A 16,090-nucleotide genomic window follows, 5' to 3' on the forward strand; every position below is an offset into this window, starting at 1 on the left:
CTCCCAAGAAGTAAACGTCTTCTGATTTCCTGGCTGCAGTCAGCGTCTGCAGTAATCTTTGCGCCTAGAAAGACAAAGTCTGTCACTGCCTCCACGTTTTCTCCCTCTATTTGCCAGTTATCACTCAAGCTGGTTGCCATAATCTTGGTTTTGTTGAGGTTGAACTGCAACCCAGCTTTTGCACTTTCTTCTTTCACCTTCGTCATGAGGTTCCTCAGCTCCTCCTCGCTTTCAGCCATCAAAGTGGTATCATCTGCATATCGGAGATTGTTAATGTTTCTTCTAGCGATTTTAACTCCAGCCTTGGCTTCATCAAGTCCAGCACGTCGCATGATGTGTTCTGCGTACAGGTTGAATAGGTAGGGTGAGAGTATACAGCCCTGCCGTACCCCTTTCCCAATCTTAATCCAGTCCGTTGTTCCGTGGTCTGTTCTTACCGTTGCTACTTGGTCGTTATACAGATTCCTCAGGAGGCAGACAAGATGACTTGGTATCCCCACCCCACCAAGAACTTGCCACAAAACAGCATGTAGCTCTATTGCATTTTATTATTTTAAATGTCTGTTTTGTATTTTATATTTTTAACTGTTTTTAAAAATTGCATTTTGGTTTTAATCCGCCCAAAGAACTTTAGTTATTGGGGGAATTAGAACTGTACTAAATACAGTTCTAATGTATTTAATGTATCTAATGTATACATGCATACATACAATACACAAATGTTGCGTGTGGCTTGATGTGGGTATCACTTTAAGAGGAGGCGGGGCTTGGCCGGCCCCGTCAAACTGATGCGTAAGCCCCGGATCCGGAAGAGCCCAGGGGGATCCACGTGGGTGGGTCAGAGGCATGGAGAGCGAGCAGAAGCGGTTCGAGTCTGGGGATCTCCCTGCGCTGCGTCGGGTTCTGTGTGAGCAGGGACCGCTGTCCCGCCCTGATGGCTCCGCTTCGTGGATGCAGGGTCAGCAGTGGCTTTTCTCCGCCTCTCCCTCCCCGGCCTGCCGCCCCTCGCCCAGGGTTATATCCCCGCTGCCCGGGATCCAAACGCGCGCGCTCGGCTCCCTTCTTCCACGTTCCTGCTGCTCCGGATCTTTCTCTGCATTGGGCGGCCCTTTCGCTCCTCCTTCCTGCGGACTAGAACTCCGTTTGGGACGCGCGTCTCCAGTCTTCACCTTGAGGCTCGTTTCGCAGCCAAAGCTCCAGAGGTTTAATATTCTCTCCCCGCCACTCCGCCTTTATATTTCCCCCTTTATACTAATTATATTAATTTTATATTAAAAATCTGGCTTAATCTGAGCCGAGGCTGAGATCCTCTGCAGCCTGTGAACACAAGCCATCATTTCTTGAGTGGCTGTAGCCTTAGCTTCATTCTGTCCGGGGTTAGGGGGCACGGGAATTTAGGGCGAAACGCTGTACACGTTTAGACAGGAAAAAAAATCCCACAACTCCCAGCACTCCCCATGCTGGCTGGGGAATGCTGGGAGTTGTTGGACTTCTTTCTGTCTAAACTTGTATAGGATGGTGCCCTTAAACTGCAGTCCGAGGTGGGAGATAAATCCCATTGTGGTCAGTGGGAGTTCTGCGTCCCGCCGCCCCCCCCCCCCCGTAAATATTGATAGGATCACATGGCAAGTCAGAGACTTCCAGGGTATCTGGAGCCCTTTAAAAATGTCATTTTGGTCTTTCTTCCCTCTTGCACAGGGGTGTTGGGAAACCTGTTGGTCTCCAGGGGTTGTTGCTCTCCAACTCCCAGCAGTGTGAAGAATGGTCAGGGATGGTGGGAGTTGTAACCCAACAATATCCAGAGGGCCACAGGCTCTCCATTCCTGCTCTTGCAACTCCCCCAACCTGCTGGGGCCATGGGAAAAAAATGTCTTCTTTCCCCTAATTTAGGAGCCCTGGAAGCATTTCTGTTATTCTCAGCCTGTGGGAGCCAAGGAGTTTCTCCCTCACTTCATGGAACTTCCTGGGTGCCCTACCCTTTTTCTCCCCATAGCTTGATTCTTAGCCCTCCTTGGGGATCTTTGCCCTCAGTTGGTTTCTTTAACTTCACCCTAATGAGTGTATCCATCCCATCCTCATTTTTTTTTTTTTTTTTTTAGGAGAGAGTTGTGCTCTGTGCGGTTATCCTCAGAATGGTTGAATTAAGACATGTCTGGCATTCTCTCGGATGCTTCCTCCCTGATGTATGTGGCATGTTCTGGTTACCCCATTGTGAGAGGGATGTCACTCTGAATATGCTCAGAGGCCTGCTTTTGTTCATCATGTTCCATTGCTGATTCTTCCATGGGTGGCTAAAAAGAGCAGGAACACTTCCATAAGTAGCAAAAGTCAGTGAGAGCCAGTGTGGTGTAGTGGCTGGAGCATGGGACTGGGAGCCGGGAGATCCGGGTTCTAGTCCCCACTCAGCCATGGAAGCTCACTGGGTGACTTCGGGCCAGTCACAGACTCTCAGCCCAACCTACCTCACAAGGTTGTTGTGAGGATAAAATGGAGAGGAGAAGGATAATGTAAGCCGCCTTGGGTTCCTTGCAAGAGTAAAAAAGGCGGGATATAAATGCAACAAATAAATAAATAAATAATAAAACTCCCCCTGGGCTGAATCACAGAATTCCTGTGATTCAGTTGTTGAATCACAGAATTCAACAGAATTCCTGTTTAATTCAGTTGAAATACAATATGGATGTTTTTGCTACTTACTGGGCTACTCCTACATTTTTTTTTACCTGGCCTTAAGAGTATTTTCCTCATTTCCATCCTTTCTTGGTGGACTGTGGGAGGGAGTCATCTTTGTACCTTGCTCTTTAGGCTGCAGGGGCTAATCTGGTGAACCATTTTACTTGGTTTTTCAAATTAATAGGAATTCAGTACACCTAGTCTGCACCCCTGTCCCCCAAAAGACTGGGGGTTTCATGTGGAGAAGTAGCTATAATTGGGCCACATGCTCATGCCTGCCCCTTTCCTTGTTTCTGGTTGTTTTCAGGGGACACCTCGGTGCTTGCTGGCGTGTACGGGCCTACAGAGGTCAAGGTCAGCAAAGAGATCTATGATAAAGCTACTCTGGAAGTGCTGCTCAGACCCAAAGTGGGCCTACCAGGTGAGGAACTCCTGCATAGCAAACCTTCTCATGTGGTCCCCTTTGGGGGCTGGTTTGACCCAGGCGCTTGCAACCCCAAAGTTAGTGTTTAGCACTAAGATGGTATTGTGGTGCATATGTTCCCTTGTTAATGTTTGTGTTCGCTCAGATGAATTTGTATAGCATTTAAAATTTTGTTTATGTGGTACATTTTGAGTATGATTTTCCTTGTGAGGGAGATTTTTTAATTTTATTTTTGTATTTAAAACATTTCTTGGCCGCCTTTCAGGGCAAAAATCCTCCCAGGGTGGCTTACAGCAATAAAATGCATAAGAACAGTTAAAATTAAAAATGATAAAAACATAAAAGCAATAAAAACAACAATAAAAGCCAACAATAGAACCAACAACAACAACGGCGGTAACAGCACCAGTAGCAGTCATACCAGGAGAAGGCCATGGTAAAATAACATGTTTTCAAGGCCTTCTTAAAAGCCTGTGATGACGCAGCATGGCAGACCTCCGATGGCAACATGTTCCAAAAGTGTGGGGCCACTGCAGAGAAGGCCCACTCATGTGTGATTACCCACCTGACTGCTCTCATGGGTGGGCAAATGAGAATGGCCTCTCTTTCTGATCTTAAAGTGTGGGAAAGCTGACATGGGTGAAGGTGGTTCTTCAAGATGGAGTTAAAGATCCAAAAGAGGGGATCTGACAAACCTAGTGCAGTTAATTTGTTTGTTTATTTATTTATTAAATTTATTAGTCGCCCATCTGGCTGGTCACCCAGCCACTCTGGGCAATTTACAACATATAATAAAACAGTTTAAAACAATAAACTTCTACAATAAAAACATTTTCTAAAATACCCTAACCCACCCCAAATGCCTGCCTGAACAGCCACATTTTTGATGCACGGTGGAAGCTCATTAAAGAGGGGGCATGACGGAGTTCCCTAGGGAGGGAGTTCCACAGTTAAAGCATGTGTGAGAGCATTGCGGGGTCATGCGATCTAGCCATGCTGCTGATGCACAGGCTGGGTGCACCTCCACACCCACTGCACGTTTGGCGAGTGTGCAAGGCAGCTCTACGCACATAAGAGCTCCATGCAAGGGAGGATCCTGGCCATTGGCCATGCCGGCTGGGAATTAGGGGAGTTGTAGTCCAACACATCTGAAGAGTACCAGGGTGGGTTAAGGCTGCAACCAACACAGCAGATCATGGTCATCCAAACCCAGACAAACTGTGGCTTATCTTGGCTACAGTTAGCAGAAACAAGCTAAGGATTCATAAGCCAGCTTTAAACCAACATTGTTTGGTTTATGCATCCTGACTTGTTTGGGAGCACTTAACCATAATCTATAATGGACATCGCACAGATCTGTCGCCTTCTTGGTTTGTTTACCTGCTGACATGAAGGGAGGAGCAAAGCGTCGGCAAACAGACTGTACGCACAAACACGTAGCTCGTTCGCACTGTGGTTTATTAAGCCAGGATTCCTGGCTTATCTTTATGTGCAAATGGTGCTGGCTCCTGGTTTTTGAAGGCACTTGGGCAAGATGCCCTCAGTGGGCCCCTCCCTCCCTGAGTCTCCCTTCTCACCACTATTGTCACCAGCTGCTATTGCTTCTCATCCTCTTTCTCATCATGGCTTCCACTTGCTTGCCAGGCAGGCAGAGAGCCAGCAAGCAAGGAGGCAGCAGCATCTACTGCACCACCATTGCCTGGTCCAGAGCGAGAGGGAGGTGAACAAGCAGGTTGCAAGGATGAAGAGGAGGAGCAACTCCAGGGGGCTCTTGTCAGTGGGCTCCTGCTGGGCTGTGGGCCCTCCGCAGGTGCCTGCCCATTCCGACCCGTGACACCTGCTCTGTGTGCAGATGCTCCCATAGTTTAGGCAGCTAGGTTGTTTTGAGTAATCACAGTTAAATTAACCGCAGTTTAGGATTTGGTCAACATGCTAAACTGTGGTTAGGCTTCTCTTCTACTTGTGGTTGTGCCAGAAATGGAAAGGGTGTGGGGAGGGAGTGTGCGAGGCATGGGGGCAAGGAGGCTGGGCTTGTTCTCATAAACCCAAACCATGGTCTCGCATTGTGTCCAAACAGCATCCATTGTGTCTCCATCTTATTCTAATTTAAATTCAGCATGCGTACTCACTGTTCCCCCCATCCCAAAACTAGCGCAATCAAAAGGTGAGCGAGTTGTTATCTCCACAACCAAGTGGGCCATCTGGAATCCTGCAGTGATGCCATCTGGATATCTTGTTCCCTCCACAGGGAGCTCACAAAAGGAAATTGCTGGCATCAGAAAAAAAAAAAAATCTCCCTTCTTTTTTTCCACCCACTGAGACTTTCAGTGCCTGTGAAACCTCCGGGGGAGGAGGGGTTGCTGTGAATAATTAAATTAAGAAACAAAATAATTTATTTCTCTTTCTGTGGCAACAAAAAAGGCTTTTTAAAAGAAAAGAAAATGCTGCTGACCTTATCTGCAAAATTGATGGAATTAAAACAGGAAGAGAATGCACTTTAGAGTGTTGTGCCTTTAGGTTCTATGTCCTTAAGAGAGTGGTTTCTGAAGTGCCATGATCTTTTTATTAGGCTAGCTTTTGACTGTCACAACAATCTTTGTCAGAATTAAGAGTTCTGTGAAACTTGGAAGCTTGCATAGTTCTACGCTTACTTGAAGCTGTCCAGTAGAAGATACCTATTTGTGGTTCTCCTGTCCTTTGGGGTCAACACAGTAACCAATAATAGAGTTGGGTTGGAGCCACTATATTAGGATTAGCTGTTGCTCAAAATGATCTATCTTGGGGTAGATCTCAATGGAGAGGCATTTCCTGGATTATACCATTTCAGGTGCGGGGGGGGGATTGCATATTTTGAGTGCTTTCCCCAACGTATGGCCAAAATCTTCCCTGTACGTAGAAAAAATAATCGTATAGGGAGTTGGCTAGACTGAATAATTTTGCTTGTTAAAGGTTTTTTTCTGTACAAAGGGAGGACTTTTAATTTGTTGGGAGGTGTTCATACATGTAACCCCCCCCCCACACACACACACACACACACTGCATGCTGAAGTGGTACAGGTCAGAAAAAGTTTTACTGCCGTGTTCTGTTGAGCAACAGGGAGTCTAAGGGACGGTTTATACCAGATTTCCCCAACCTGGTGCCCTACAAATGTCTTGGACTTCATCTCCCAGCATCCTCCAGCCAGCATGGAGGCTGCTGGGGCTTCTTAGGCCCTAGGGCAGGAGGGATTTTTCTGGTCTCCCCCGAAGAGCCCTGCACTTTGATTCGTGATAGCTACAGTCAGGGCCAGAAATATTGGAGCAAGGATAACTGTTTTGGCAGTTGGCCTCTGTACACCACCACATTGAAGTTGAAAGGAAACACCCAGATGGGAGCGAAGTCAGGACTTCCAGCTGTAATTCAAGGGGTGTGACAAAAGTGGGGCACCAACCATTCAGGAAGGACAGCCAGTGGCATAACACCCCCCCCCCCATCGTTGGTGGCTCATAAGTAATGGAACAAACCAACATCATTTCAAACTTCAGCATTGCCTTTAATACCTGGATGAAAATCCTTTGCAGTCAATGACTGCCTGAAGTCTGGAACCCATGGACATGACCAAATGCTGAGTTTCCTCCCTCGAGATGCTTTGCTAGGTCTTTACTGCAGCTGCCCTCAGCTGCTGCTTGTTTGTGGGTCTTTCTGCCTTCAGTCTTGTCTTCAGTAAGTGAAAAGCATGCTCTGTTGGGTGGAGATCAGGTGACTGACTTGGCCATTGAAGAACATCCCACTTCTTTGCCTGGAGAAACTCCTGGGTAGCTTTTGCTGTATGTTTTGGGTCATTATCCACCTGCAATATGAAGCGGCGTCCTATCAGTTTGGCAGCATTCGGCTGAATCTGAGCAGAAAGTATAGCCCTATACACTTCAGAATTCATCCTGCTGCTTTTATCAGCAGTCAGGTCATCAATAAACACCAGTGACCCGGTTCCATTGGCAGCCATACATGCCCATGCCATAACACTGCCCCCACCATGTTTGACAGATGATGTGGTATGCTTTGGATCATGAGCTGTTCCTTTCCTTCTCCATACTTTTCTCTTGCCATCATTCTGGTACAAGTTAATCTTGGTTTCATCAGTCCAAAGAATCTTATTCCAGAACTGGGCAGGCTTTTTTAGGTGTTTGCTGGCAAAGGCTAATCTGGCCTTTCGGTTCTTGAGCGTTACCAGTGGTTTGCACCTTGTTGTGAAGCCTCTGTACTTGCATTCATAAAGCCGTCTCTTGACTGTAGATGTTGACAATGACATGCCTACCTCTGCAAGAGCATTCTTGACCTGGCTAGATGTTGTGAAAGGGTTCCTCTTCACCATGATCAGCATTCTGCGGTCATCCACTTTAGTTGTCTTCCGTGGTCTTTCAGGCCTTTTGCTGTTGCTGAGCTTGCCAGTTGATTCCTTCTTTTTCAGGATGTTCCAAACTGTTGTGTTGGCCACTCCCACCATTTTTGCTATCTCTCTGATGGGTTTATGTTGTTTCCTCAGCCTAATGATGGCCTCCTTCACTCGCATGGACACCTCTGTGGACCTCATGTTGGGAGTTCCAGTGAACAGCTACCAAATGCAGATGTAACACTCAGAACCACCTCCAGGCCTTTAATCTGCTTGACTGGTCATGGGGTACCCAGGAAACAGGCCACACCTGGCCATGATGCTGCTTATCAGCCATTCGCTCCATTACTGATGGGCCACCAACGATGGGTGTGTGTGTATGCCACTGGCTGTACTTCCTGAAGGGTTAGTGCCCCACTTATGTCTCGCTCCTTGAATTACAGCTGGAAGTCCTGACTTCGCTCCCATCTGGGTGTGTTTCCTTTCAACTTCAATGTGGTGGTGTACAGAGGCCAACTGCCAAAACAGTTATCCTTGTTCCAATATTTCTGGCCCTGACTGTAAATGGAACCTCCATGGGCAGGGGCACCCTTCTGCTGAAGACCTGATGCTAAGGATGTACTATAGGGGCAAAGGCCATCGCTGTCATGCTCTGCTTGGAAATGGAGCACCAGATCAGCTGAGTCGTGGTTTGATCCAATGAGTCAGTTCTTACGTGTGAATTCCTACCACAATAAGAATATAAGAAGAGCCCTGCTGGATCAGACCACGGCTCCACCAAATCCAGCATTCTGTTCGCACAGCGGCCAACCAGCTGTCGACCAGGAACCCACAAGCAGGGCTTGAGTGCAACAGCACCCTCCTGCCCAGGTTCCTCAGCTACTGGTGCACATAGGCTCACTGCCTCTGATACTGGAGGTAGCACAGAGCCATCAGGACTAGAAGCCATTGATAGCCTTCTCCAGGAATTTGTCCAAACCTCTTTTTAAGCCATCCAGATTGGTGGCCATCACTACATCTTGTGCAAATACCGTAGTTTAACCATGTGCTGTGTGGAGAAGTCCTTCCTTTTATCTGTCCTGAATCTCCCATCAATCAGCTTCATGGGATGACCCCATTAGGTTCTAGTATCATGAGGGAGGGAGAAAAACGTCTCTCATAATACTAGAACCCAGTACTCTTATAATACTCTAATAATACGTTAAGAGCAGGGTTGGGCAACTCGTGGCCCTCCAGATGTTTGGGCCTACAACTCCCATCAGCCCTAGCAGCATAGCCAACAGTGAGGGATTGTGGGAGTTGTAGACGCAACTCTGGAGGACCACAAGTTGCCCACCCCTGTTTTAGAGGAGGATTCCCTTGAGCCTCTGTTTCGCTTGTGGCTCATCCGCAGCTCTCCTTTCTCCCCACCCCCTGCCAGGTGTCTTCGAAAGAAGCCGGGAACAGATGATCAAGAAGACGTGTGAGGCGGTGATCTTGGGCATGCTGCATCCCCGCTCTTCTATTACAGTTGTGCTTCAAGTAGTCACAGATGCTGGCTCTGTATCCTTTCCCTGGAACACACACTTTGCGGAGAGGGGGGTGTTCTGTGGCATGAAAATCCCTGCAGGACAGTTTAGGGAACACCTTTGTCCTGCGTTCATGCACAAGAAGGCAGGAAATGCTGAGGGTGCAATTTGTCCGCAGCGGCATGAACTCTTGTGCCGGGTGTCCCACAGTTCTCCTTTGCGTTTACCCAGAATTCCTTGCCTGACCAACAACACCCTGGAAATAAGTGTGATAAAGAGTGGCTTCCTACAGAACATGAAGGGGGCATAGCTCAGTGGTAGAGCCCCTGCTTTGCCTGCACTGACTTTGCATGCCAGTCAGTGTCGACGATACTCGGCTAGATGGACCAAGGGTCTGACTCAGTATCAGGCAGCTTCCTGACATACCTGAATCTTCCTCAGTCTTCCTCTGCTCCATCTGTAATATGGGTATAATTACTACTGTGGTACCTTTTAGGGTTGTTGTAAGGATTACTGAGGTGATGAGCAGGAAGGGCCTGAGGTACAGCTGGGCTCAGCCGCAGCATCATTTCTGATTCTGGGGGAAGAGCAGGGAAGCCCAGGTGCTGTTCCTTCAGGGGCATTTGGCCCTCACCCGGGACATGGCAAGACTGTGCCTCTGAGTCAGACGGGCTGAACTGAAGATCAGAGGTGGACAATATGCAGGCTGCATGTGGCCTCTGCCATCCCCCAGTTTGAGCCTTGTCGCCCCCCAGAAATCAAAGAGGAAAAGGGAAAAAATATGTGGTTTGCTGCCAAATTGTTTTCAAGCTAAATTTGTCCTTAGTAAGCCTCTGTAGTGACTACAGAGGCTCACTAAGGACAAATTAAGCTTGATTTCATGCTGATAATTTTTGGGGGGGGGGTTGCGGGGTTGTCAGTGCCATGGCAAGAGTGCAGCCTGTGAGAAGGGCTGGGGTGGGGGAATTGGTCCCTGGACTGCCCAAAGTTGCCCACCCTTGCCTTACATCTATGTCTACACAAGTTGGATTCCCTGTGGGGGGCCTTTATATGGGGCTGAGGCTCTGCTCTAACCTGCTTTCAGGAGACTCATCTTCTCTTTGTGTAGTGTCTGACAAAAGATGACTGTGACTTGGGTGGCTGGAGCAGATTCCAGGTTCTGACTTGACTGGGGTAAAAGATTTTAATGGCTGAGGTGGCGGCAGCATCATTAGACACCACTAGGGTTGTTGTGAGGATAGAATGGAGAGGAGGAGGGCCATGTGAGCCACCTTGAGTTCCTTGCAAGAAGGGAAAAGGCGGGATATAAATGTGATAGGTAGTGCTGATTCTTAGCCTGTTTTCAGCCGCTCCTCTCAGCCCTCTTGACTGGCGCAGTGACCTGTGAGAGCCTGAAGCTGCTTCAGTTCAGTTCTTGGAAGAGCTCTCCTTTCCTCTTCTGGGGCAACCTAGTTCTCTCCCCGCCCCACCTCTGCCCTCTGAGGGTGCAATCCTATGCATGTTTAGACAGAAAAAAAAGCCCTACAATTCCTAGCATTCCCTAGCCAGCATGTCTCGTTGGGGAATGCTGGGAGCTGTAGGACTTTTTCTGCCTAAACATGCATAGGATTGCACCCTACATGTTCCATGCTGGTGAGGGAAATAAAAAGCTTTGTGCATATGCTGGATTGAGGCCAGCAGGTGGCAGCAGCGCTGCAAAAGTGGCAGGTTTAGGCTATGCGGACCAGTTTTAGGGAGCTAGTTTTGTCTGCAATGTGCAGAGGCAGATTAACAATTCTGGAGCCAAAGCCCCAGGGAGGCTGGGGGTGGGGGGCGTCTTCAGACACATCCACATTGACTAGCAGCTGTTTGCATGTTAAATTCTGTTTCTGTTCCGTTAACACCCTGGTCAGCAACTACTTTTGCAGGTGTCCAGCTTTGAGTGGGGGGTTGCAAATTGATCCCTCTCTTTCGCCCGGCCTGCTGAATCTGAGGAAGGAAGAGAGAAATTAACATGGGAGAAGGACAGTCCATTGCTTTCTTCCGTGGGTACCCAGGTCTCTCTTCCTTGGAAGTCCCTTTGCAGAATCACTGGGGCAGTCATGGAGAGAGTTGTTCATCTCGCTTGCACGCTCCAGTCTGTGTCATTTAATGCACGGTGAGACTGAAGTGTGTGCGGGGTGCGCACGGCCACCATTTTGCTTATCCAACACCCACTCAGGCATTGCTATGTCGTGCAAACACAGCAAGAGTGGGTTATGCGAGGGTTAAACAACGTCACATAACCCTAGAACAGACCATGGATTATGTGAGGGTTGTTTAACCCTCGCATAACCCACACTCACCAAGTTCACACATGCAAACATGACAACCCCCAGGTGGGGGTTGGATATGCAGAGTGGCACCCATGGGCGCCGTGGCTCATCATGGGTTAAATAATCCACGACAAACCATGTTGTCCTGTGCGAACCAGTTCAGTCTCTCTCTCTCTTTTTCTTTCTGTCCCCTGCCTTCCATCACATCCCTCAATCTATTTCAGGTAGGAGGAAGAGAACTAATAACCGGGAGCCAGATCCCATCATATAGTTGGCCAGATTTGGCTGAGGAGCTGTCCACTGCTGACCCCCAGCATTGGTGGCAGGACATTATAGAAGGAAAAATAAATATTGTAATACTGCACTTACTGCCATATAATTAAAAGCAATCTTTCTACTAGTCAATTTTTTAAAAAAAACACGCGCGCACAGGCCATATGTCTCAGATGCCATTAACTAAAATAGAGTCTCGGGGAGATGTGGCTCCCGTTGACTGTGTTAATCTGCCTCTGGCGATAAGCAGCTGTTGAACGTGGATGGAAACTACAAATATGTAGATACTAGAAAGCGCCTGGACTGGGCCAAAGTGGGTTAAGGAGGAGGAGGGCTTAGCTGTGGACCCATTAAATCATGTTGTCGGTCTTGGATGTGGCTGCCATTTTACAGGTTTTGCAGTTGTTACTGGTACTGAGCCTTATAAAAATCAGACAAACCCAGAGTCGTTAATGAAAGGTTAGTTTCTGCCAGGTACTTTGCAGAAAGAAATGGGGCCATATTCTGCCTGATCGCAGCAATTCTGTTTGGAGGCAGGAGTTTGGGATTGTGGAATGGGCATAGCCTTTGATTTGGTTTTGATTTGGTTTTGATTTATTTGGTTTATATCCACCCTTCTTCACAAGGATCATTGGCGAAATGCGGGAGCATCTTGGTTCTCTCTCACGCCTGTGTACCATACAGCTTTGCCTTTTGTCAACATCTCCTTCCCATGTTCCTGGGAACATGTCTCGTCAGCAGAGCAGCTGATCTCTCTCTCTTTTTAATGCAGCTCCTTTTTGTTTACCTTAGATTTTATTTTTTGCAGACTCTCATGACATCTGTGTGATGCTATTTCCCTGCGCAGTTGCGTAAGTACACTAGATTTCCAGAAAGTTCTGTTGAAATACAGCGGATATGTGTGAGGTGGAGATGCAGGGATTTGGGGGCTTTGTGGGATAGGATGGGGGCAGGATCTTTAATTTGAACCTGGTGGTGGGAACTGGGAAGTTATCCCAGCCCTGCAGATAAGTAATCCTGATCGGTAACCTACTGAGCAGATTCCAGTTCTACCAGATTTTTGAGGGGAATCTAGGATATAACTGGAGTCCCTGGATGATGGGCGTCTCAGCACAATTAGCCGCACAGGGTCATCTTTAGCGTAGGGAGGCCTCCACCAATTCCAGAGTGGCACAATTTAACTGGTGTCTTGTGACAAATCACCAACGCTGGTGTTTCTGCCCCAGCGTCACACGTGGTATGGCAGAGATTAATTCTGGGTGCCGTGATGTTTTATTAAATCTGAATATAAAATGGTTCAGATAATTAATTCAGCTTCGGTTTGAGAATGGCGTTCCCTTTTGCTCAGCCAGGGCTGAGGTGGTCTGGCTGATTTCATGGCCGCTGCAGCCTGGCAAGGGAAGCACAGAACCTTCCTGTTGTAAAGTTCATTGGGCTTCGTTCATTTAGATTCCTGACCAGCTCTGTCCTTAACATTAATGATGGATAATAATTTCCTCAACTTGTTAGCTGTAAGAAATTCTCAGAGGCAAGAGCTGGGAAATGGCCCATACGAGGAGTAGCAACTTACCCGCGGCCATCTAGGAAAGCTGTGGTGGAGATGGAATTTGAACTAAGCACAGAGATGTCTTGCACTCAGCCCACTGGGTTGTAGTAGCTTTACAGGGCATCTTTGTGGCCTAGTCTCCAAGCTCCTGGAAAGTGCTCACATGTTAACCCTTTTGTACATTTAGGGCACAATTTAGGGCTGCATGCTTAGAGAGAAAAGAGTTCTACAACTCCCAGCGTTCCCCAGCCAGCATGGGAGTCATAGGACTTTTTTTCTCTCTAAACATGCATAGGGTTACACCCCTAGTGTCATTGTTATGGGCCTATCCTGTATCTGAGATCTAAAGTAAAATATTATTGGGTGCAACTTCTGGCTGCCCGGGAAGGGTGAAGAATGTGCAGTGCCCTCCCAGGGCAACGGAACGAGCCCTCCCCAGGTTCCAGGCTCACCAGCTAACTACTCACCACTGAGGGACAGGGATCTTTCTCACAGGCCTGCTGGCCCTCCACCTCTTTCCTTCTCACTGCTGATGCCCCCTGCACCATCTCCTGCTGTGTGGGGTAACCATCAGGGCCTCATCCTGGCCTCTGTGCCTCCTTGTGGACCTGAGCATGCATGCAGTGTAGATCTGTACAGTAACATAACAATATTTGGTGGCTACTTTTAGCCACAACAGCTGGATGGAACCTCCATGTTCAGCGGCAGTTTACCTGTTAAGCACCAGGTGCTGGGGCAAACCCCAGGGAAAGGCCATCTCTCACCGCCATGCCCTGCTGGTGAGCGTCCCTGATGGGGCATCATCTGGCTGGCCAGTGTTGGGAGCAGAATGTTGGGCTACCTTTGGCGTTGGGTCCAACAAGGTGTCTCTGGATGCTGTGGGGTGCCAGCAGTGCAGGATAGGTGCCAACTCCCAGGCTGGCTGGTCACAGGGGTAGGCTGGTTTGCCCCATGGCATAATGGGGCAACTCTTCTCTGTCCTTTTTCCAGAGCTTTTGGGGGAACCTGGGTATTCTGGTGCCTGTGTTGATGCCCTCCTTCGGTCTCCATCAGTGGTGTAGTGGGACAGAGATGCAGCGACAGCACTTTTTTTATTAGCAGGGACACTGATGTCATCTCTCTCCCCCCAGCCCTGAATTTCCCATGCCCTCTCGGGGGAAATGACTTTTCCCAAAAGCAATATAGCGATCCCTCTTGAAATGCAAAGTATATTGCACTGGCTTGGTCTTGAATGGGGAATTGAGACCCATTTGCTTCTTTAAAAACCTGCTTCTGGTGGAGAGGAAAACTGGTAGAACTGGTTTGTTGGTATGGATCAACACCGCTGCCTGCGCTTTTGGACTGTCCCCAGGGACGTGGCTCTGGGGAGCGTCATGATGAGCACCTGCACTTCGAAATTTACCACTACACCACTGGTCCCCGTACCCCTATGTGTCACTTCCCCCCCATGGGTCTGTCAGGAGCCCTGGCTCTCAGCCCACCCTTCCCAAGGCTCTGAGATCTTCCCTCCGATTGTCTCTCCCCCTACCCCCCCAGACTTGTCACCTCTGCTACTCAGCACTGGCTGCCAAGAGTTGCCAGTCCTCACTTCCATCTTGCCGATGCCGGCTGATTAACCTGGAAATGCAGGATACCAGGAGCGAGAGATGCTTTGGACGTTCCCCATGGCTCAGACCTTTTTAGAAATACTCAGCGGGGCTTCCTCCTCTGGCCTGAAGGAGGAGGCATCCCTGCAGAGCCGTCACCCCTTTACGGACTGAGTGGAACGTGTGCCTTTGGATCCAAAGTAAACCCAGAGGATTTGGGCTTCCTTAAGGGCTGCTTTTCCCACTCCAGCTGTTCTCTGGTGTCCCACAGCTGCCCCCACCTCCCCAGTTTGGTTAGTCACTGCTGTGTTGCCGATACTCCTTCCCAGGAGTGATGCAGAAGGCTTGGAGTTGAAGCGGAGAGCGTTTTGTGATTGGCATGTTCACATCAGATGCTGCTGTTATTGATTAGCGGCCCAGTAGGATTTAGCAACTCACTTGCAGTTTTCATGTTACTAAAGCAACCTTCTAAGTCCACAAAAGTTACTAGTCCAGTGGATAGGCTGGGTGTTGGAGCCAGGCTGTGAGTATGGGGGAGAGGCAGGTGTTTATGAAACCAAATGGATCTTGCAGATAGGAATTTTTTGCCACTCCGCTGCCACCAGGTGGATGTTGAACCCCGAAATGTTCTTCTGAGATGCTGGCTACCCTGGAGTGAGGAAAGGGGGCAATTGCAGGTTTTACTTGTCATCGCTTCTATCATGCTTGATTGGGCTTGGACTTGACGTTTCTGTGCCTCCTGCCTTGTTTGGCCCAGAGGTGAGAACTGGCATACGGTTCTCATGTTCCTTTTTGAGTGACTCTCTGCACTTCTTCTCCATGCGGCTGCGACAGTGAATTGGTGGAATATCCCATCTGCAGTTTGGGGAATCCTCTCTCAGGTTCTCCGACTATGGGAGGCTGCTTTTCATGAGGCTGATGGCCTTCCCCAATTCTCTAGCACAGGGACTGGGGCCCCTCCAGTTGTTGTTGGACTACAGCTCCCACTGTCCCTTACCCTTGGACCTGCTGGCTAGGGCTGATGGGAGTTGCCGTCTGACAACATCAGGAGGGCCACGCTTTCCCCGTCCCTGCCCTAGCAAAATGTGCTAGGCTGAGTACTGCTGCATATGCAGGCTCCTTCCTGCTGCCTCTGTTGGAGCCAGCAATGGACCATCGAGCGCTGTCCCTCCGGAGTGTCCTTTTTCTCCTTAATAAAGCCCCCACCCCCAGCTCCTGTCAAGCTGCTTGAATGCCACCTGCATGGGCCTGATGGATGCAGGGCTTCCCATGAACTCCTTGTTCTGTGGAGTGACGTGTGCCTTGGATTCAGACGGCAGCATCATCCTAGACCCCACGGCGAAGCAGGAAAAGGTGGGTGTCTGGATTCCTCTGGGAGGGGGCTGAATGCCATTGCTCTTTCTGTTGGCAGGGAGT

At 48.9% G+C, this 16,090-nt stretch overlaps 1 protein-coding gene across 4 annotated transcripts in view; it reads left to right on the forward strand.

The window, feature by feature from the left end:
- Positions 1 to 840: 840 nt before the first annotated feature.
- EXOSC5 (exosome component 5) overlaps positions 841 to 16,090 on the forward strand; it is a 54,945-nt gene continuing 39,695 nt past the window's right edge. For all 4 annotated transcript variants that reach the window (XR_014785012.1, XM_084814958.1, XM_084814957.1 and 1 more), the window contains exons 1-4: positions 841 to 958; positions 2,981 to 3,094; positions 8,888 to 9,009; positions 15,887 to 16,027. Coding sequence is in view for 3 of the 4 variants with exons in the window: in XM_084814958.1 (XP_084671084.1) it covers positions 847 to 958; positions 2,981 to 3,094; positions 8,888 to 9,009; positions 15,887 to 16,027 (489 nt within the window). In the remaining variant the exon portion in view is untranslated. The remainder of the gene's footprint in view (positions 959 to 2,980; positions 3,095 to 8,887; positions 9,010 to 15,886; positions 16,028 to 16,090) is intronic.

Source organism: Heloderma suspectum, chromosome 10 (genome assembly GCF_057233095.1).
Source record: "Heloderma suspectum isolate Gila_16-S chromosome 10, 16-S_ref, whole genome shotgun sequence".
In the NCBI taxonomy this organism is placed as follows: Eukaryota; Metazoa; Chordata; class Lepidosauria; order Squamata; family Helodermatidae; genus Heloderma; species Heloderma suspectum.